The sequence below is a fragment of the Corvus kubaryi genome, unplaced genomic scaffold (genome assembly GCF_017639235.1).
Source record: "Corvus kubaryi isolate FWS band 111438036 unplaced genomic scaffold, C.kubaryi_AGA036_p1.0 37127, whole genome shotgun sequence".
Classification (NCBI taxonomy): domain Eukaryota; kingdom Metazoa; phylum Chordata; class Aves; order Passeriformes; family Corvidae; genus Corvus; species Corvus kubaryi.
Genome location: NW_024581032.1, coordinates 291,889 through 312,882, shown reverse-complemented (window position 1 = coordinate 312,882; position 20,994 = coordinate 291,889). Strand labels below are relative to the sequence as shown.

At 40.3% G+C, this 20,994-nt stretch overlaps 1 protein-coding gene across 4 annotated transcripts in view; it reads left to right on the top strand.

Annotated features, from left to right (window-relative positions):
• The window catches only part of LOC121661230 (amyloid beta precursor protein), a 202,329-nt gene that overhangs the window by 156,703 nt on the left and 24,632 nt on the right, over positions 1 to 20,994 (top strand). For all 4 annotated transcript variants that reach the window (XM_042021192.1, XM_042021191.1, XM_042021190.1 and 1 more), the window contains one exon: positions 14,163 to 14,384. In XM_042021192.1, the coding sequence (XP_041877126.1) occupies positions 14,163 to 14,384 (222 nt within the window). The remainder of the gene's footprint in view (positions 1 to 14,162; positions 14,385 to 20,994) is intronic.

Sequence of the window (20,994 nt, the reverse complement as noted above, 5' to 3'; positions counted from 1 at the left end):
ACCCATGCAGTGGTATCACCATATTGTTGTCTTCCCTGAAATATGTTAATTGACATTTGGAGTCTTCCATGCTATAGGGATGCAGCAATTGACAATGAGATTTAGCAAATCCTGTCCTTTGGATATTTAATTTACATGGTAAGTATTTACATGATATAGACAGTTTGGAAATCCCTCAGCTAAAAAATTGGCTGCAGAACCAGGCATCTGAGAAAAGTGTCGGTATCAACTTGGCAGTATCCTAGTGGTCACACACTTAGTTCTTGGTTAGTTATCAAATTGATATCTCTGCTCCTCCCATTTTTTCCAGCATACAAGCTGGACTGTGGATGAATCAGGTAGCAACAGTCTCATGTTTGCCTCTTTCCTGAGAGCTGTAATGGCAGATAGCTGTGAGGGAGACTGGCCTTTCCTTCCATCGAGATTCCTGCGCTTGGCTATGGCATTGCGGCAGCACAGAGATCTCCAGCACAGCACTCAGACTCTGCTGTGTGCTGCTATTCCAGCAAGGCAACTGCACTCAGTTTTGGACATCAGGTTGCTAACGTGTGTCTTCAGGAAAAGTAACACATGGTTAAATGTAAAGGCCAGAGATGGGACAGTTGTTTTTGGAGCAGCTTTTTTCAAAAGTTGTAATACTCTGCCAAATGGCAGTTAATGCATTAGTTTCACTAATACAATACTAACCAGCTAAATAAGTCACTGATTTCTTCAAAACACAAGGGAGGGATGCATGCCACTGCAATAAGGATTAGGATGCATTTAGGACACAGGAGGGCATGGACAAGGAGTAGTGGTGGATTCATTTGCCCAAAGTATAAGTTACAATGGAGATGTGCTTCTGCTTGAGACGGCTGGAGATGAGATCAAGAAATTGTGGAAGGGATTGGGAGGCAGCCAGAAAATAACTGGTTAGTAATTGTCCTTAACCATGTGTTTCAATGCTCCACAATTATAAGCACAATCAACAGTCTCAGTCTGTGGGTGTAGAGTCATTCAGGGAGGAACAACATCTTATTGATAATTTGAAAGCATATCATTTCTGTAGAAAGATGTCAATACTGTCAGGTCTTTGAGATGCTCAGTTATTTTTTTTTATGCGCTGCTATCATTCTCTTGGGGTTTTTGCATAAAATTTAAATTTCTTCTCTTCTTGGTAATGTTAATGCTTGTTGCTGAGGACATTCTTGTAAATTTGTTCTCCTTTCTAAGTATTAAAATGGAACAAGAATTTCAGAATCATCTTTGATGTGACATGAGACCAAAAGTCTCTTAACTGCTGAGTGGTTTACAAGAATCTGACTCCTAATCTCAAATGTAGTAGTAATTTTTAGGGGGCAAAAAGAGACTAAAATTGGTCATGTATTATTTCCTAGTAAGTTGAGAGCAGCTAAGAAATCACAAAGAAAATGTCTGTCACAGTCTCTTGAGTCGTTTTTCCTTACCTTGATTTTTTTTTTTTTGTGGTTTAGGTTGTGCTAAAAACTATTCAAAGCATTGCAAAGTTTAAAGCAATTTAAACTAAGTTCTCATCACTGGGAGTTACTAAGCAGCACAAATTAAAGTACTATCTTTTCTGGGTAAAATATCAGATCTAGATAAAATAGTTTTCCATAATGAAATGTCTTTCAGTATCAACATGCTTCTTGTTGCTAATATTGTCTCTATACTTTGTTTTACATGTTGGTTTTAATGAAAGTTTGTGGAGGTCATTCCCATCTGTTCAAGGAGACAGTGTGCTTCTAGCTTTGAGCACTGATCAGCCTGTTTCAAATTCTGTTCTGAAATTACTGGATTTCTTAGTCTCTGTACTCTTCTTAAACCCATGGAAAAGGCCATTATTACAACTACAGAATCTGTGGAGAAGTAAACTTCTAATAAAACTTCACTTTGTAGTATTCCCAAGAAGTACTACAACACTCATTAAAAAGACAAATCTTTCATTAAATACCTTTTGTTGCAACCATTGACTTAGAAATTCTGAGTCAGTAGAAAATTTGAAAAACAAACAAGCTAAGAACATCTCACACACAGAATGTCTGAATAATATATTACATATAAGGAGATATGTTTGAAAATAGTTTTAGTTCATTTTCTTTGTTCATTATCGTTTTAGCTTCTAGTTCCACTCTGCTGCAGAGTTCTTAATGTACAGTTTTTACCTTGAGGAATGGATAATCTTTGCTTTAGACAACAGAGCTCTGACAAAGGTAGTTTTTTCCCAAAATCGAACAAGTAGCTCTATGAGCAGCAATATAAACGAGATCTAGATTGCTGTGAATTTGTACCATGGGTTTAATTCTTCTTATGTCTAATATTGTGCTGGTTTTCACTCAATTTTTCTCATTGCTAGAAATATTACGACCTATTTTTTCACAGTTGATCAGATAAATCAGTCTAGCATTTGGACATTTGAAGTTTCCTTAAAATGCAGACTTTTGTTGGAAGTTCCTGCCTTAAAAGGCAGGCTTACAGCCATTGTTTTAGTGTGCGGAATCCAAAAATAAAAATCCAGTTTCTATGCTTAAAACGGGCTTTTATGCCTTTTAAGAGCAGCCTTTTCTTGTTATTTTCATAAGTCCAGCAAAGATGGTGTCAGGAATTTAGGGTAAAATTGAAAAGAGTTCTAGTCCTTACCTGCAGATATCCATCACCAGCTGATGTCCACTGGCTATAACAATGGGTGTCACAGGAGCATATAGATAGTTAGAAGACTCACAGCGCTCCAGAGGGTAGAAAACAGCACTTAATTTAAGTGAGGGCTTTCTTCCTAAGCATTTGACTAATTCGTGATGTGCAAATGCCCCATTAGGGTTTCAGGCATCGTAATGTAGCAGCAAATTCCAGATGTGTGAGGAAGGATATTGCTGGCTGTCTCTTGTTCATGTTGGGGCAGGGGAAAAAGAGCCAGTCTGAGAGCTTCAGAAAGAGGTCACCTGACCATGGCTGTTCTGACAAAGCTTGGAAAGAATAAGCAGGTCATTTGGGTAGGAGACTCTTTGGCATTCTGTCTGCAAATGATTTATCAAGGGGCCGTGATGCAAATGTGCTAAAAACCAGGTCACTCTTGGCAATTGATGCAGTTCTTGGCGATTAATGGAGTTTCTTATGAGCAGGAGTATGCCCCATGAATAGGAGAGTGGCACAAAAAAAAATCTGAGAAGATAATTTGCCCTCCTAGGTATTTGTACTCACCTTTTCCCTCTGAAAAATCTCATATACTATTTAATATGTATGGAAACCCAGAAAAAGCAATAGCAGACTTTAGGAGAAATCAGCAGTTCCTTTGAGCGCATCCTGCTTTAAATCCTTATTTGATTAGATTGCTTATCCATGTATGTAAAAGGCAATTTATTGCAGATAGTGGCACAGCAGGCACAGCTTCTGAATCAGAAACTATGTCAGAGGTTTGTGGATCAGTCACATGGGCAGGCAGTGATCTGAATTTTTAATTCTGTCTTTGCTACTTGTTTCCAAACCGATGTTCTCAGCTTCAGCTTTTCTAGCCCACCACTGAGGAAATATAAAGCATTGTAGTAATACCACAGCAGTATTGTACCTAAGCTCAGAAGCATTCAGTTATGAGCGATAAGTAAAAGAATATTATTTCATCTGACCCCTGACAAACAAAATCAAACTATTGTTATGTTATTACTCAGTTCCACTCTGCCTGTCCTGTTCTTCTGCAGCATGTTCCGGATGCCACACCCACATTACGTGCCTAGAAGAGAAGGCAAACCCAGGCTGACCTCAGATCAGTGCCTGCTTTCACATATATGTAGTGTGCTGTGGGTCATGTGCTATTTTAAGCATTTGTGTGCTCCAGCTTAGCATGACAAAATTTGAAACAAGAGACATTTGCCTCTCGACATTTGCCTTGCAACTTCCTTTGAAGATTTTTTTAAGTGTTTTTAGAAACAGGACAAGCTGCAGACTTAAGATGTCTGACAACTTCCTTTCTTTTAACACTTCCTCTTTAATCATCAGACCCAATACCTGTCTTGAGGGCAAAGTTAGCGCTACCTCAGCTGGTTCTGGTCTTTCAGCATTTATTAAACTAAATTTTGATTCCTTGTTTATAGCTTGTAATTTTGACCTGTAGTCAATCCACAGCCTTGCTGCATTTCTTGCCATGAGTTGAATTAGGATGCTGTTCCAAATAATTCTGTGGTATCCTTCTTAAGAGGTTTAAGGGCATTAGTTTCTTGCCGCGGGCTGACAGTTGAAAACCGCAACCAGGGTGGCTTGGGGACTGATACTGCAAAACCAAAACATGCTCCTGAAGGCTTTGCAAAAGGAAATTCTATGTCTTGTCTTGTTTGGTGCCATTTGTTTTGTGATTGTTTTCTTCATCCTCTCCCTTAAAATGCTATGTTTTGAATACATAATTAGTAATGTCTTTCAGACTGCAATGGGACTTCTCAGTATCTTGTTTTTCTGTAACTCTTCCTTGTCCTTCTGTCTTAAAATTACCTGATGGGAAGAATTCCACCTTCAAAAATGTTTAATATTTTGAAGCAATACTTAGGATTTCTGAACCTTTATTTGAAGTTGGGTTGCCATATCAAGGTATCAGAATAATAAAGGGAAGTTGACATACATTGACTGATGATTAAAGAGAAAAACAACACTTGGAAAAAAAAAAAAGCTCAAGAGTGTGTATGCATATGTATATGAATTAGTCAAATGCTTTAAAAAAAAAGTCCTTGGGCGGAAAAGGTCTTAATTGCTCATCAGGCACTCCACCTGGGCCATATGTCAATATTTAAGCATACAAAATCTATCTCAATGTTGCTGTGGAAAGTTTAACACAGAATTCATTTGCTTTTGTGGAAGAACTCTTCTGGTTTTAACCACTGATGCAGCAATATAGAATCCTAACAAGTCATCTTTTCAACTGAATGCCATAGGCCTCCAAGGGAGAATATTAAAGGTGTATAACCACCTCACAGAAAATTCAAAATTTTCTTTGAAAAGCTAAGTTTACTGGATACACATAAATATGTCAAATCAATTATGGGGAGAAAGCACAGGCACAGTTAGTGCTAGAAGTCACTTCAGGGTACCTGTGCAAATACACATTCTCTGAAGGCTGCTTTTGACTGCTTGTTCCAGTTGCATTATATGTATCGGCACAATGGGCAGAGCAGAAGGGCAGGAACATGGGCTTGTATGATACAGCACAGACACTCCAAACAGGCTCTTTAAAACTAGACAACAGGTTTTACAGAACCTTTGGTAAGACCTACATACAACTGTCCTACTTCCAGAAACTCTGTTTAGTTTACTGAGAAATTTCTGTGTGGTGTAGATATCCAACAAATCTCAAGAGAAGACTTGCTGTCACAGAAAAATGTGCTGGTTTTAAAGAGATGAGGGTGGAAATTCAATACTTCTGCTTTGGCAAAGATGATGCTTCCTTGCATCCAGAACTGAACACTCGCCTACACAGTACTAGTCAAGTGCCTGGGGCAATTTAGAAATGACAATTCCATTGATCTCCAGCATGGCAGAAAGTATAAAACTGAAGAGGAATTGTCCAGCTTTCCTCAGATATGGGTTTTTGCTAGTACTGCAACTGCTCACTCTATTTACATTGTCTGGATGACGCACATTCATCAACTGGTGCAAAACCCAACTGCCTTGAGGATGAGCACCATCATTCCTTATCTTTCTCTATGCCAGTTCGCTGAACATGGTCTGTCCCAGTGCAGATAAATCCTGGAGTGCTAATTCATTCACCTCAACAACACTCTTTTACTTTACCAGAAAAAAAATTAAGGCATTATAAGGACTCTGATGCATGCCATTATAGCATCAATCAGATGCTACCAGTATTTTTGCCTCTAGTTTTAGAGAAAGTCTAGAACTGGTTCTTATTAAGCAGCCTAGAACTGCCACCTCCACAAACAAAAAGCAATTTTAAGAATTTTCTAGTCTAACGCACTCAAATTGAGTTACAAGGTAATTACTGTTCTTACTTGGTATGAACTACACCATTCTGAATGATCCCATTACAATACCCTTGGAAACCTTTAAACGAGCTTTTGACTGGGAAAAGGATAAATGGCTTCAGGTGGCTTTGGACTGGGGTGGCTTTTTCATCAGGGAAAGATATGGGACATCTTGTTTTCCAGTTCAGAAATTTAATCAGAATAAAAAGTTAATAAAAGTGACTAAGTTTATTAAAGAGAATATTTTCCTCTGGTTTGAATAATGCTGTTCTGTTTCACTTGCAACTCTAAAAAATCTGGTCTCATGATCTAGGTGTTAGAACTGAAAACTGATAATAATCGTGGACCTGTAATTTATAAACAAAGTATATTTTAAATTTTATGAGCATCTGCTATTTCAGTGAGTATTTAAATTTTTTCACTCTAAATAATTCATCTATTTGCAGGAGAGGTTTAAAGGTGTTGCCTTGATTTTCTTCAGGAGCTGATGGTGAGAGTACTCTGCCCTTCATTAATAGATCCTTCTTGAAGACCTTATTCCGTGTCTTTTGCATTACTGTAGCCTGAAGTATTTTTTCATAGGCAGTTCTCTTTTAATAGCAAGTTGCTATCCACAGTACAGATCCCACAGGAAGTTCATGATCATGAGACCACTCTGGGCAACAGGCTGAGGTTGAGACAGTGTCCACTTAACAACTCCTTTTGATTCCCCTCTGGAAGAGTCTAGAGCCTACTTGTGCACAATGGAAAAAAAGCATTAAACTTTGAATAATTGTCCAATTATTGGTTGTAGTCTTTCCTATTTTTTCTTATTTGATTGGATACACATGGAAATATAGATTTGATCAGGATTTTCTTCTAAATCACCAGTCAGTTTCTGGTGTCAAGATAATAGACTGGGAAATTCTGTCTTGGAGAGTCTTGTTTTTGCTAGTAGTAGGTTTATAATTGTATGAAAATGTTGTAATTTTAGGAGTGTGTGTATTATTTTGAATTGGAATACTGGATATATTTGATTTTAAAAAGCATTATAAATTAGGATTACCTTATAGCTACAGATTTGCTCTGAATTGATATACTGTTCTTTCGTGTCTTCAGTGAAAAGCCAAAAGCTGAGCACTCACTTTTGAGATGATGCAGATAAAACATGTGGTGGTACCACATTTTTTTTTTAAGTCTGCTCTTACTCTTATGAAGCAGAATGGCTTCTCAGCCTTTCTCATTAGTGTTTCCTTCTTGCTTCTAGTGCTACGCTTTAAGGAACTCATATGTTAGTTCATCATGTGCCAAATTTGAGATGTCATTCTTTTTTCTTTTTGATAGATAACAAAAGTCTGAAAACGGCTTCCAGTTGTCCAGCTTTCAGATACGATCTGAGAGCAGGTGACTTTCCGAATGCATAGCTCCAGTCAGAGGGGAGGCTCTGGTTTGGTAAAATGTTGCTCGTTAATGGAAATGTCATTATGCTGAGCTATTGGAGATTTTCTTGATACACTGACTATATGTGTAAATTTTTCATAGATATGTCATCTTAAATCAAGTTCATGATGTCAATGTCCATGAGTACTGAAGCAGCCCAAAACTGTAGGATCACAGATTGTAAAAGAAACAAAGGAATCATCTTAATTCTTACCTGCTGGCAAATTGTGAGTGTCCAGTGAGAATCAGTTACAGACTGTCTACACAAGCTAATATAATTTTATATATAATATATTACAGAGGTAGTGTGTCAGTCTTTGGAATTGTTATCCAGAGGAATTTAAATAGAAGGAGCAAGAAATGGGAAAGAAACGGAAGTGCTAAAGTTGTAATTTTTTTTTTAATTTATTAGAAGCATGTTCTTTTTAGCGTGGTTCTAATTATTGCAGCTATTCTCAAGTTCAAATGTATATTTTTTCTGAAGTTAGGTTCTTAGCCAGCAAGGTGATGTCTAAGGCTATGGGATACTTACTCTCTTATTAACTTATAGAAAAAATCTTTTAGGTCAACTGTTTCGTGATATCTTAAATGTTCACTTTCTGAGAATTTGGAAAAGGCAAATTCTTTTCAACTTACTGAACAAGATTTTCATACACAGAAGAAATTTCTGAAATATGGAGGGTTTTGGCTGCTACTTGCTCTTGCCCTAGTGGTGATGTCTCTGAAGGACAGAAAATAAGAACTATGAAATGCTATTTTCCATGGTTCTTGCTCTTTCTGTTTCCCCTTAGCCCTGAGGGAGAGACATATTGCACTGAAGAAGTTTCCAGACAAAAAGACCTGTGGCATAATTTCACAGGCTGACCAGGAGGTGAGAAGAAAGCTTAGATCTGATGGGGTGGTCACGTTTCTCTGTCAGTATGGATCTGAGCACTAAAGGCTGGGATCATTTCCAGTATTTCACAGGAATGATCTACCATAGCATTCCTCCATCATCATCTTCAAAGTACACGGGCAACAAAGTTGCTCCTCCACCCTCCAGTAGGCAGGTCACTTTCAATAAAGTTCTCATCAGAATCTCTCTCTAAATTATATTTGACTTGTACTATACAAATGAATTAGTTCAGCACTGAATACCACAGAATTGTGTTTTGCAGCTTGATAATGTTATAATTATGACTCATAGCAATATGTAACATCATGATCTCACAGTGCTTGATTCAACAAAACATCTTAAAATAACAAAATATTTGAAATTCAGTGGAGCTTCACTCTTTGTGGTAAGGCACAGAAGGTTTTGTTTTCATATTTACCAACTTGGGGGAGTTTTGATTCATACAGCTGACAAGATGCAGACACTCAAAGTTAGTTAAAACCTAACATCAGTGCAACTGAAAATTACATCCGTGCAACTGCTTTAGAAGATAACATGACACATTGAATTAGCCTGTAAAGCAGGCGTACAATTGAAAGCTGCAGCTAAACGTGTTACCTCGTACCACATGCGCTGTAATAAATGATTGCGTTGGTATTCTTAGTGAATCCTGTGAATCATGTGCATGATTTAAGCTGCCTTCAGACTGGATTAAGGCAATGTGTGCCAGTGCAAATGAAGCCGTTGCTGTGACTCAATTGCTCTGCAATTTTTGCTGTTGAGAAGAACGGGGAGGTTGCTGACACTTCGCAGTTTTGTCATTTTGAAAGCACATGCTCAAAAGCAACTAACTTTGGGAAAGACACATGTTCAGTTCAGACCCAGTGGTCACTGATGGTAAGTGAGGTAATAAGACTCTGCATTTGTACGAGTTTATTTGAGCTGGTTCCAAGCCCTTCTTTGTTGGATCAAGTATATGTTCTACCGTGTAGATGGCAATTTACAAAGGAAGTTTGACGTTGGGTCAAGACTATGCATATAATTTGGTGGTATTTTAACTAGTGCTAATTAGAGGTGTTTTGGGTGCACTTCATTTCTAATCTGGTTTAAGAAATTGTTTTTTAAAACTTCCGCAATTACAATTGCTAATTTTAGAGCTGCTTTTCAAATAAATACGATGATCTTGCACGTAATAGTGATTGCAGAGCTTTTCATCTAGTAGATGGGCTCCTTGAAAACACAACAAACAAATATTACAGTAATTTTTGGAAATTTTAAACAATAAACTATGAACTAAATAAAAATTATGGTTTGAAAGATAGCTAATGGGTTGCTGGCATTCCAGGACAGCAAGAGAAGCTGTTCCACATGAAATTCGTGTCATCATAGGTGTGCCAGTTAAGGGCTGGGAAGTATGTCCCAGAGTTCAACACTGGAAACAATGTTGTGTGACAGTAAAAGTAGATAAGGTTTCAACATAACATGGGTTTTGCCACTCCAAGACTCCATCAACTTTGTTGGGATTTGTCATGGTATCTTTTCTAGCACAGTGCTATTTGCAAAGATTTGGAAATACAGCTGTGGTCTTGGGGCATTATAGACAAATAGCTTCTAACAATCCAGTATCTACCAGAAGATTTTGTAGTAAATTTTATTTCTTTTCTTCAGCTCTTTCTTTGCTTTTGGCTCTGTTTGCCTCTTTGGTGGGATAAGAGAATAGTCTTGAAAGGAGGTTGGAGTGATGTTACACTTTTATCCAGTTCCCCAAACATATTTCACTTCAATTTTTCTAGATGCTGTTGTTGAGGAGTATTGACCCATGAGGAAATGCCTGCAGTGCGCCCAAGAATTAGTGAAACTTGCTTAGGTGTTATGAGAAATCCAAGAAGCATCTTATTAAAATACTAGAAGTGAGCCTGTCTCTCATCCCGAGAAAAAAAAGGTTTAGGTGCCTGAAGGAGAATTTCGAGTGTCTGGAAGAGAAGCAGCAACTGCATACCCTCGCACCAAATCCAGAGCTGGTGGGAGGTCTGAGGTCCCAGCTGAGTGTGGGCTTTTCCCAAGGTCATGGTTGCTTTTGAGCACATGCTCTCAGAGGGACAAAAAGTTTTGCCATCCGCTTTATTTTTCTCAATGGCAAGGCTGAGCAGAATGCTACAAGGAGATAATGAGCCAAACAAAAAACTTTTATTATGGGAAGATTCTCAGAGAGCTTTTGTCCTGTTGATGTGAGATGAAATTTTGAGGAGCAACCTAGAATCTCTCTATTTTCAGCACCTAATAATAAGATATTCACAATACAAATAAAACCCCTGAAACAGTCTTGAATGCACATCCTAGCCTCCAGCTGTGTCTGTACTCCCTGCTCCCTGCTTATTTAGGGAATTGTTGCACGGTGGGGGAATTGAGTTGACAGCTGCAGAAGGGAGGGAGTACTGTGTCAATGAGTAGATGTACGGCTTTCCATTAGCGTAACTGATGGTTCAAGTAGCCGTCAATATTTGGAACAAAATCAGCCCTGAAAAACTGATCTTGGACTTTGCCAGTAGTGTCAATAACTGGAAATCCTAAGGCAAACTTTTTTTAGCAGTTCAGCTATTGAAGCAATTATTTGTGAATCATTTACTCAATGCAGACACAGCTGCCTCAGTGTGATGGACTCCAGCAGCTTCTATGGCAGGCACTTCCAATTTCTCACTGCCATTCAGTGTCTGATTCATCCTGTCAGATGGGCTTGACTTGTGGCCATTGTTTCCCTGCTTGTAAAATGGATGTGATCATAATTCTGATGGTTGTAGTATCTGTCTGCCTCACTTGAGCTATTGTGCAGGTCAGTTCCTCTCCAGGCTGTGCACCACAGCTGAGTGGAAAACACCAGAGCTGACAACATGCTCCCACTTGGGTAGCCTTGAGAGGGGCTTTGTGTGTGACTACTCCCAGCCCTCAGAAATTTGGATATAATCATGGTATCGTGATGGGAGTTTGGTGTCCCTCTCTGTCAGCTTGGCAGGCCCACCCATGCCTGCACCATGGCCTTTCCTGAGTGCTGTGCCAGTCCTGGTGCCACTTCTCCACTGCCAGAGCTCAGGTCCTTCCTTCCCCTCTGTGCATTATTTGTCCCTTTCCAAGGGCAGGAGCTGTCTGCAGGTGTCAGCAGCAGGGTATGGACAGGAGTTGTGCAGGATTGGCACTGCCCAGGGCAAAGGAGTGGTTGGGGCACAGCTTCCCCAGCACCATCCCCTGCCACTGCTGCCTGAGCTCTAGGTCTCTACAGATGCCCCACACCATCCTCTGGAGATGGGGAGAACAGGGGGAACAAGGGGAGCTCTCCCCGAAAACCAATGCCCACGTTTTAAAAGGTCTGCCGTCACTAAGATGCTCAGTACTGTAACACTCTCTCTTGTGGTCCATGATGACATGGTAGTACAGTGTTCTCAGCTGCTGTCATGTGTGGCTCCCTGCAAGGCACATGGACACCAGACTCCTCCCTCAGGTCACTAAAATCCAGCTCCTTTTTGTAGTCTCTTCATCCCTATCTGATGAAAATTAACATGTCATGTGATCGTGTCTGCTCAGAATATCAAGGTGCTTCATCTGTCGTTCTTCTGATTAAAGGAGGTGGTTTAATTTGAAAAAGGAGTAGTGTAAGTGCAGTTTGGAAACAAAAATCAGACTTAACTTCTATGTTGAATATTAAACAGGTGTTATAAAATAATACTGTTTTCGTAAAATGAACATGAAAAGAAAAACAATTCAGTGTGACTGACATAGGCTTTCTATACTGTCCTAGTAAGTCATTCTAATGGATAGATTAAATCACATAATTAAATTTTGTGTTCACATTAGTCTTACCATCTTCTCAAGTAATTACTCTTTAAACTGGAAAATTTATTTTAAAACATTATTTTACAAGATTCAGAACCCATGTTTGTCCCAGAGCTGAGGTTGCAACATTTTGTTTATTTTTGATGTTCTGAATTTAGTGTTACAGGAATAGGGTGGCAGCAAGTTTCATCAGCTATCTCAAGGTGGCCTTTGAGAGATGCATTAAAGAGCAGAGCCCTACTGCATCATCGTTGACAGAAGCACTGAAGCAGTGGCACCTCTAGTGCTCGTGAGGTAGTAAGGGTCCTTACTGAGCCTGCTGCATGGTTACATTGTACTTCTGTGGTATGAAGCTTCATCGCATAAAGTTGGGAGAAACATAACATTCAAAAGATTTTTCTGAGGGATCTAAAGCTCTGGTGTATAGAAAATTAGATGCCCTTCATCACTGATGTTACCAGGAAATGAGTGAGCCCCTGTGGAGTGGCACAAAGAATTTAGCAACAGAGTGGTGATTCATGTCCCTGACTTGCTACATGGGAGAGATGTGTGGGTGTGAAGTAGCGACAGTCAGGGGGTCCTTAATGAAGTGCAGAGAAGACAGTCTTTGTAAAAGCTATTGTATCATTAGCTGCCATGTGTGTACTCATGTGCTCACTTGCACTCTATTACAGTCTCCTATTATGAACTATTTAGCTCTGTGGTACCTGCTCATTATTGGCGCCTTATTAGCAATTACTGGTCTTCATTGCAATTGCTTGCTTCAATGCGCTCTTGTGCAGCAAGTTCCCTCAAAGTACTTGCAAACAGTATGTTGTTCCTACAAAAACAGATGTCAGTGAAAGGTGCAGGGGATCAAGAATGGAATTGTAGAATAGTTTTGATTGGAAGAGACCTTTAAAGGTCATCTAGTCCAACTCCCCCTGCAATGAGCAGGGACATCTTCAACAAGATCAGCTTAGTCAGAGCCCTGTCCAGCCTGTCCCTGAATGCTGCCAGGTACAGGGCATCTACCACCACCGTTATTGTAAAAAATTTCTTCTTTATGTCTTACATAAATTTACTTTCCTTCAGTTTAAAACCATCACCCCGTGTCCTATTGCAAAAGGCCCTGATGACAAGTTGGCCCATCTTTCTTATAGACCCCCTTTAAGTATTGAAAGGCCATAGTAAGGTCTTCTTCTCCAGGCTGAACAGCCCCAGGTCTCTCAGCTTGTCTTCATAGCAGAGGTACTTCAGCCTTCTGATAACTCTGTGGCCATCTGGACTCACTCCAGTAAGTCCATGTCTTTCCTGTTCTGAGAGCAGAGGAACTTTTATGTGAGACAGGAGTAGGAATAATGAAGCACACACAACCTCTGAGCTTATTTTTAACACTGAGTTGAACAGTGTGTCCTATACACCTGATGGAGCTGAAAGGTACTTTGATTATTCTCACCTTGCTTCAAGAAAAAAAACTCCACAACATAGATAATACTGTGTAGCTTTAGGTGCTGGTAGCTTGTAAAATAATTTGCCTGTAGATGTCTATTACTGCTTTTTAACAAAGAACTACTTCAGTGTTATGATGAAGTTATATATGTTAAAAAATCAAATGTTTCTTCAGATTTGATGTGTTATAGTAAACCAAATTTAATAGAGTGACTGCTTTGAAGATTTAGGAGTTAAGAGTTGTGATGAGCTTTGGCAGTGACCATTTAAGAGGAAGGAGAAATTACAAAGACATTCCTTCCTGTGGATCTCTTGCCAGTTGACTTATGGCAGCATGTTGAGTTGAAGAGAATTGTTTGTGCTTCCTTCCAAAGTGGTTAGGAAGAGCCAAGGAATGTATATAGCACAGACCTGTGATCTGTTATGTGGTAGAAATGTGGATAGGAAACAGTACTGAACAATTTTGGTTGATGTTTCAATAAAATGCCTTAGCGGCAGTGCTTATCATCGGGTTTTTACTATTCCAAGCCGTAATGTTTTTATTTATCATAAGAAAACAGAATCTCACAACAGTGAATTCTTACTTCAATAGCATTGAAAATAGGTCTGTAGATACGCTGGCTCTTCCAGATAATTTTTGCATTGAAATTTCCTTGCAGATGAATTACTTCAGAAAGAACAAAACTACTCTGATGATGTTTTGGCCAATATGATCAGCGAACCCAGAATCAGCTATGGAAATGATGCTCTTATGCCTTCGTTGACGGAAACAAAGACTACAGTTGAACTTCTTCCAGTGGATGGAGATTTCAGCCTAGATGACCTTCAGCCATGGCATCCCTTTGGAGTCGATTCTGTTCCAGCCAATACTGAAAATGAGGGTAAGTACAATAGGGGGAGAAGCCACAGAACTTCCTGAGCTTTGTGGTTTCTCTTCATGTTGTTCCCTGAAAACTGATACTTTTTAATGTAAGTGGGATAAATGTTCTGAAGTGTACATTTGGAACTGGTCTGCCATGTCAATTGTGTCTCTGATGGAACAGAAAGTCCTGACTAAAATCTGTAATTTAGACACACAATAAATTTCAGAGTTGAGCTTACTTGCCTTCAGAGACAAGCCATAATAAATTCTAGGAGATTATGAGTAACAGTCTTGTAAGATATATGACAATGACCAAAGGGAGATAGGTAAGTTGTTAGATCTGTGCCATGATGAAATGAGTGTTTTATTTAAGATAGAGCTTTTTATTTGCTGGCATGAAAATGACTAGAGTTCCAGCATACTCCTAGCAGACACATGATGTTATTTTCTGGAATGTACTGCAGAAATGTTCCTACATGCTCATCAATACAACTTGGCTAGTGAAAAGGTTTTTCCTGAGGAGTATTTTATGTTGTTCATTGACTACTTCATTGAAGTGACTGTATGCTACTTAAATAATCCATGTAGAATCTGGAATTGGTAGTTGACCTAGGCACTGGAGCCAATAAATCAGAAACCTGAGGACTTGGGTCATGTCATTTAAGTTCCTCCTCTTGCCTTTGTTTTCCTTTAAAAGTTTAACTGCACTGTTACTAGTGGTAAGTTAATCACATCAGTGAAAGTTTGATACTGCAAAGCCACAGTACATACAGAGCCTGGAACTGCAGAAGTGTTCTCAGGCAAATCTGTGATTTGTAGCTGAACTGCACAGACATTAGCATCCTCCTCAAGTCTTTTGAAACCACTGGCTTGGGCTGTACCTGCTCTCAGAATGAGTTCTGAGATCATCCCTACGCAGTTACTCTCACTCCAGCATGGTGTGTGAGTGACTGTGAGCAACTGGGTGTGTGGGAGATGAAACGTGGAACATAGACATGGATTTGCCAGGTCTGGTGTTGGTGCCAAGTGAAATCAGTGGAGTCAGAAATAGTTTTGTGATCAAAGTTTGTCCCAGCGAGTCAGAGAAGCCTAGGATCAGGCAAAAGAAAAGACCTGCACAAAGGTCAGTGAGGCAGATGTTTAGCAGATTTGAGGGGAGGAGGGGAGGCTGGTCAGGAGTAGGGCTAAAATCAGAGTACCAGGGAGTCAGCACTGCAAGTTAGGGACCAAGTAAAAGAGCAGAGCCAGAGCAAACTCAACAGACCAGCCAGCAGGAAGAACCAGAAGGCAGGAGATGGTGACAAGGACTCCAGCTGTGTCCAAAGGGCACTTGTAGCCAAGTGGCATGCCAGGCAGTGAGAGCAGCTGGCTGGAGCATGTCAGGCACTGACAAGGGGCACAAACGGCTCACAGGCTGGCAGGCTGAACCTCATTTTCTGGGGGAAGGAGCTGCAGCTTGCTTTAACCCTAGCGCACATATCAAGGCTGTCTGCCAGCAGCAGGTCGCAGTCTGGCTCATGCTGTCTGTCCTGCAGGAATTATCAGTTCCGGCTCTTGCTCCAGTTTTTTCCGTAGCTAAGGCATCCGAGGCATCAGTTTCTATACCTGCTGCCTGCTTTCATGAAACATGGGGGGGATTAATTATTTTTGATATCTGTCCTGCTAGCTTTCAAAATATGTTGATTTCAGTCACCAGGTTTAGAAGTTATTAGGTAGACAGGTGCACCCAGACATACCCATAGTTTAATCACACAAGCATATTTTTTCCTTCAGAAACCTGTCTAAGCTCAGAATCTAATTATGAAGGGTACTTCAAAGTGACACTGAATTCCCACAGGCAGCTATACTGAGCATGGTTCTCCTTTTCAAATGTATGTAGCAAATAAGAAACAAAAACTCTCCTGCGTGGAATAACATACCATTTAATTATTAGTCCTGTGTGTTTTAATGCAGTATGTGGTTTGTTGCAGCACTTATTCTTTCATGCCTTCAAGTTGCTGGGGTTTAGTTTTGGATTTTTATACCAGGATTGTATTATATTTGTCATGAACTTATTGCAGCAGTCAGTTCTGTTAGGCCAACCGTTATAATTGGTCAAGTATGCACAGTTAGAAGTGGAAATCGTTTGGTGACTTAAACCTCTTCAGGTCATGGACTCTTCAGGTCCTTCTTGTTTCCTGTTATACTTTTCTGTCATCTACCCAAACCACAATGTTCTTAATGTCATCATGCCTACAATACCTTCTTTCTTTGGAGACCCTCTCTGTACCTTTGCCCATAGCATCAAAGGGGAATTTCACAGCTTTGTTTTTTCCTTTGTGTTTGTCTCCCACTTCGTTGTTCCAGAATCCCAGGACTGACTGTGCCATTTGTCTTCACTTCCCGTGCATGTTTTCTTCTTTGATAGTGGTCATACTTCCGGCTTTGTCTACGTTGCTTCCAAAAACATGTTTCTGTCTTCTTATAATATGGTTTGGAAGTAGCAATAAGTTAATAACAATTGACCTAATTTTCTCCTCCTCTTTTTTTCTTCCCCTCTGATGAACTGATGAAGTTGAAATACTACAACCCCTCCCTAAAATTTGTTATTATTCATTCCCATGCCTATTTCCTTCCATGACCATGATCTAATCCCAGGTTTCACTCAAAGATATTAATAATATATTGGATTGGTGTGTTGCCATGTAATCCTAAGGTTTCATAACTCCATTTGAAATTTTCCCAATCTAAACTGCATGTTTTAAAGGATAGGTTTTGTGCAAATAGTTTATTTTCCTAGAATTGCTTTTACTGACGAATAAATGAAAAACAGTCTAAAAATAAATAGACTTTGAAAGTCTAGCATAGCTCAGTGTTTTCTGCAAGTATTTCCTTCCTTGTTTTCCCCTGAGATAGTTTCCCTGGAAATGTCCACAGAAGTTAATCTGAAGTAACAGGTAATATACTGCTTGCATGGCTGTATGGATGTCCAGCGTGATGCGACACAAATTAGGTTGACCAAGAAAAACACTTTCTGAGGACCGTACAGAGGCACCGTGAAAAATGTCAGGAAACTGTATTTCAGCAATGCAAAATGCATTTTCAGAGGTGACCCCCAACAAACTCCCAACATCTGTGAAGCTCTGACACTGCCAGGCTCTCTGGGCATTTTGCCAGTGACTAATGATTTGGTGGTTTACACTTTGTATTTTAGCTTGCAGGCTACAGGGAGCCTTAATGCCTATATCTAGTATTTATTTAAAGTGAGATTCCTGTAAATGTACTGTGTTATCCTTATGATTTGTCCAGTTGCTCCCTCAACAATGTTCTTGATAGGTGAGCATCAGATAGCACACCTGCTGGTTCGTACCAGTTTTTGATGTACTTTTCTTTTATTTTTGAAAAGAGAAGTAAGTATTAGATAAAAGTGGGAATGTGTGGCCTCTATGAAGCCTGAGTAGTCAGTGTAAATAAAGATGTAGCAATTTAGTTTGATGAGTCTATTTGTACACTGCATTTTCAGTCTTATTTCTGTGCACATGGAAGTATATTCAAGAGAAATATAATTCTGGAGCATTGTCTCAGTTTGAAAGATAGATGTCCGCTAAGGAAGGCAGGAGCCTCCCTTGGAATGGAAAATATGACCCCTTCCCTCCGAATTATTATAATTTTGAAATTAAGGGGCTTTCAGGCAAAGATATGAGAAAAGGAATAACAGTAGTTTACAAGTATGTATATGGATAACAAGGCAAACAAATAACAACTCTGACAACAAACAAAACCAGAGACCCAACCACAGCCTCAGCTGTCGGGCCCTTTCCCCCTCGGTGCAGTTCCGCTCACAGCCGGCAGGGGGCGCTGGTGCGCTGGTTCCCCGCGCCTGCAGGGGGCGCTGTGCCACGCGCTCGGCCGTTTCTCTGCACGTGGGTAATGGCGGCACAGCCGGCGGAAGGGATGGAAAAGGCGTTTCCTTTACAAACCCGTGGAGCAGCTGATCCCGGTGCCCCCTCTGGACAGTAAAAGGAGCTGTAGCAGGGACCTCGGAGTAGCAAGCTGGGAAGGCAGGGATGAGCAAAATCCTGGGGTGGTAGACAAGATGTATCAGAAACTTGGCAGCTGTAGCTGGAACCATGGGACCCCCTGGCAGACAGGGGTTGTGGGGCCTGCAGTGTAGCAAAAGACCTGGAGCAGTGACAGAGGAATGGCAGGGGCTGGGAAGTGACTGCCCGGCTCCTGAACATGGCCGAGAGAGAGGTTCCCTTGTAGGGGGAAGAGGCTCGGGGATCCCAGGGTTTCCCCTGAGGCACCCCAACAGATGGTGAAAGTCCTTTTTTAGTGAGGTCGGCTGTTAATGAGGTCCCAGTTCAGTGGCTGCTCTCACAAGCAAAGGCTCACACACAGCAGAAGAAGCAGGACTAAGCTGGGCTCTGGTGGCAGCTGTGAATTCCTGGCCCCCCCCCCCCCCCGCCAAGGCAGCAGCTCAGATCCTCCTCCTCCTCAGCTGAGAGCAAGAGAGCTAGCAGTTGCCCCAGCCCCTTCTTCTTCCAGCCCAACACTCAGGTATCTCTGCTCCTCTGAAAGATACCCTCAGATAATAGAAGTGCAGCCAGATGTCCTCCTCCCCTGAGCTTGGTCACTTCTTTTGTCTCTCTTAAGTGCCTAGTTATTGTCCCTTAGCAACAAAAATGGAGGGAAATTCCCTAAGAGAAAGAAAAGCAAAAGGAAAAATAACCTCCAACAAGCATCAAAATGAATGCACCTTTTCTGTAATAACACACAGTACATATTTGAGTTTTGATTATTGATAAATGCTGTAGTAGGTTTAAATTTCTTCCCTCTTCATTAACTGTTGAGATGATGTGGTCCAGTGAGGGCAAGCAGTGAGAAAACCCACAGACAAGATTTTCAGAGTCAACTGCTGTTTGTGCATACATCAGTACTGGGGCAGAGCAGGCAGGTTTTAAAATCTACTGAAATTCAAAAGGTGGTAGCTCAGGGCTCTCCAGAAACCAGTCTTTCTTTGTACCAGGCTGCCTGGCATCACAATCTGCTTTGGAAGACCCTTGGCTCTTACCATTTGCCTCCAGTTTTTGCCCTGAAGTTGGTTTGTGACCTTGACCAGGTCTTTTTGCTTCTGTGTCAGTTAAGAAATGTGCCAGTGGCTCAGCCTTTCCCCCCTGTAAAGTGTTTCCAAAATTACAGATTACAAGAATTATTCACTAGTAATACTTTCACCTAACCACAAATACTGCATTACTCTGAGGTCAGATTCATGCTACTCTACAACAGAAACCTCTTTCATCCTTATCCCCTTCACCTACTCCCATTTTTGTTGCTATGCATAGGCTTCTCTCTCAGTTCTCCATAGCTGTGGCCATGTAGGATTACAAAGAGGAGAGAAATAAAACCCCTCTGCCTTCTAGGGAGAATGTGGGGGCCAGGGTAACAGAGGAGGGGTCTGCAAGAGCAGTTTGGATAATGTTTGCTTGTGGTTGTTTCTTCCCTTGGGTCCTTGCCACTGAAAATTACTGTTGACCTGCCTGAGGATATGTGCTGAGAATATTGAAAACCTAGCAGAAGACATAAATGGGAAAATACTCAAAACTATAGCTTTTAGTTAAGGATGGAAATTGCATTTTATATAGAGCTATGTAAGGAAAACAATTGCATGGTCTGCTAGTGCTACTCTGAATTCTGCAGCACCAGACCAGCAAGCTCTGTGAAAGTTTGCCTTTCTGGAGACACAAGTGAGTCAGATGTGCTGATGTGCTTTTAGTCTGCAGCTACTCTAAAGCTGAATTACTGGGGTTTTTTTCAGAGGCAGGAGCTCATGCAGTCATCTCCTGTGTGCAAAGGACATGGGAGTCACTTAGGCTCTCACTTATAAGCATGGTAGGTTGTTTGTCAAACCCACAGGAACATTAAGCCAGTGACACATGCTTCCTGAGAAGATCGGCAATTCCATTGCTCAAATCAATAGTATCATCAGGTTTGTGTGATTTTCCAATGAGCAGTTCTTCTTGATTGAAAACTGTGGATCTCTCAGATTTCCTGTGTTACTGCTGCTCACTTACTGCTGATAAAGGCTCATACCTGAATCCAGAAATTCAAATAAATGAGAATATATGTTAAAAAATCTGAATTCTAAGGAACAATGTAACATTTCATTTCTGAATTTAAGTTCTTTGACACTGTCCAAGATTGGGTAGATAAGGCAACACAATTGGAGCAAAACAGAGAAACAACTAAAAAAGAGAAGTAAAAATCTGAATGTTTTAATAAACATTTCCAGTATGTTTGAACTTAACTGAGGCAGTAGGCAGTGACTCAAATAGCTCTAAGTTTTGCAAATCCTGTTTTTTTATTAGTGCCAGTGAGCTCCATCAACCTTAGGTTTCAGCAGATAAAAGCTTAGTAGGGTAATAAAAAAGTTTTGTGAAACTGGATACGGCACACAGTTGGATAGAAATTTGTGTTTCTTCTTTGTTTCCCTTTCAAAAACTGGAAGACAAATATGCTGTTCACAAATCAGAACATATAGGAATGAAATAATGATTGTATTTTCAAAATGCGCTTTACGTTTTTTAAACATTATAGCTGGTGCTGTAAAGAATCCCAGTTGAAATGAAAAAGGAGATATTCAGTTGGCT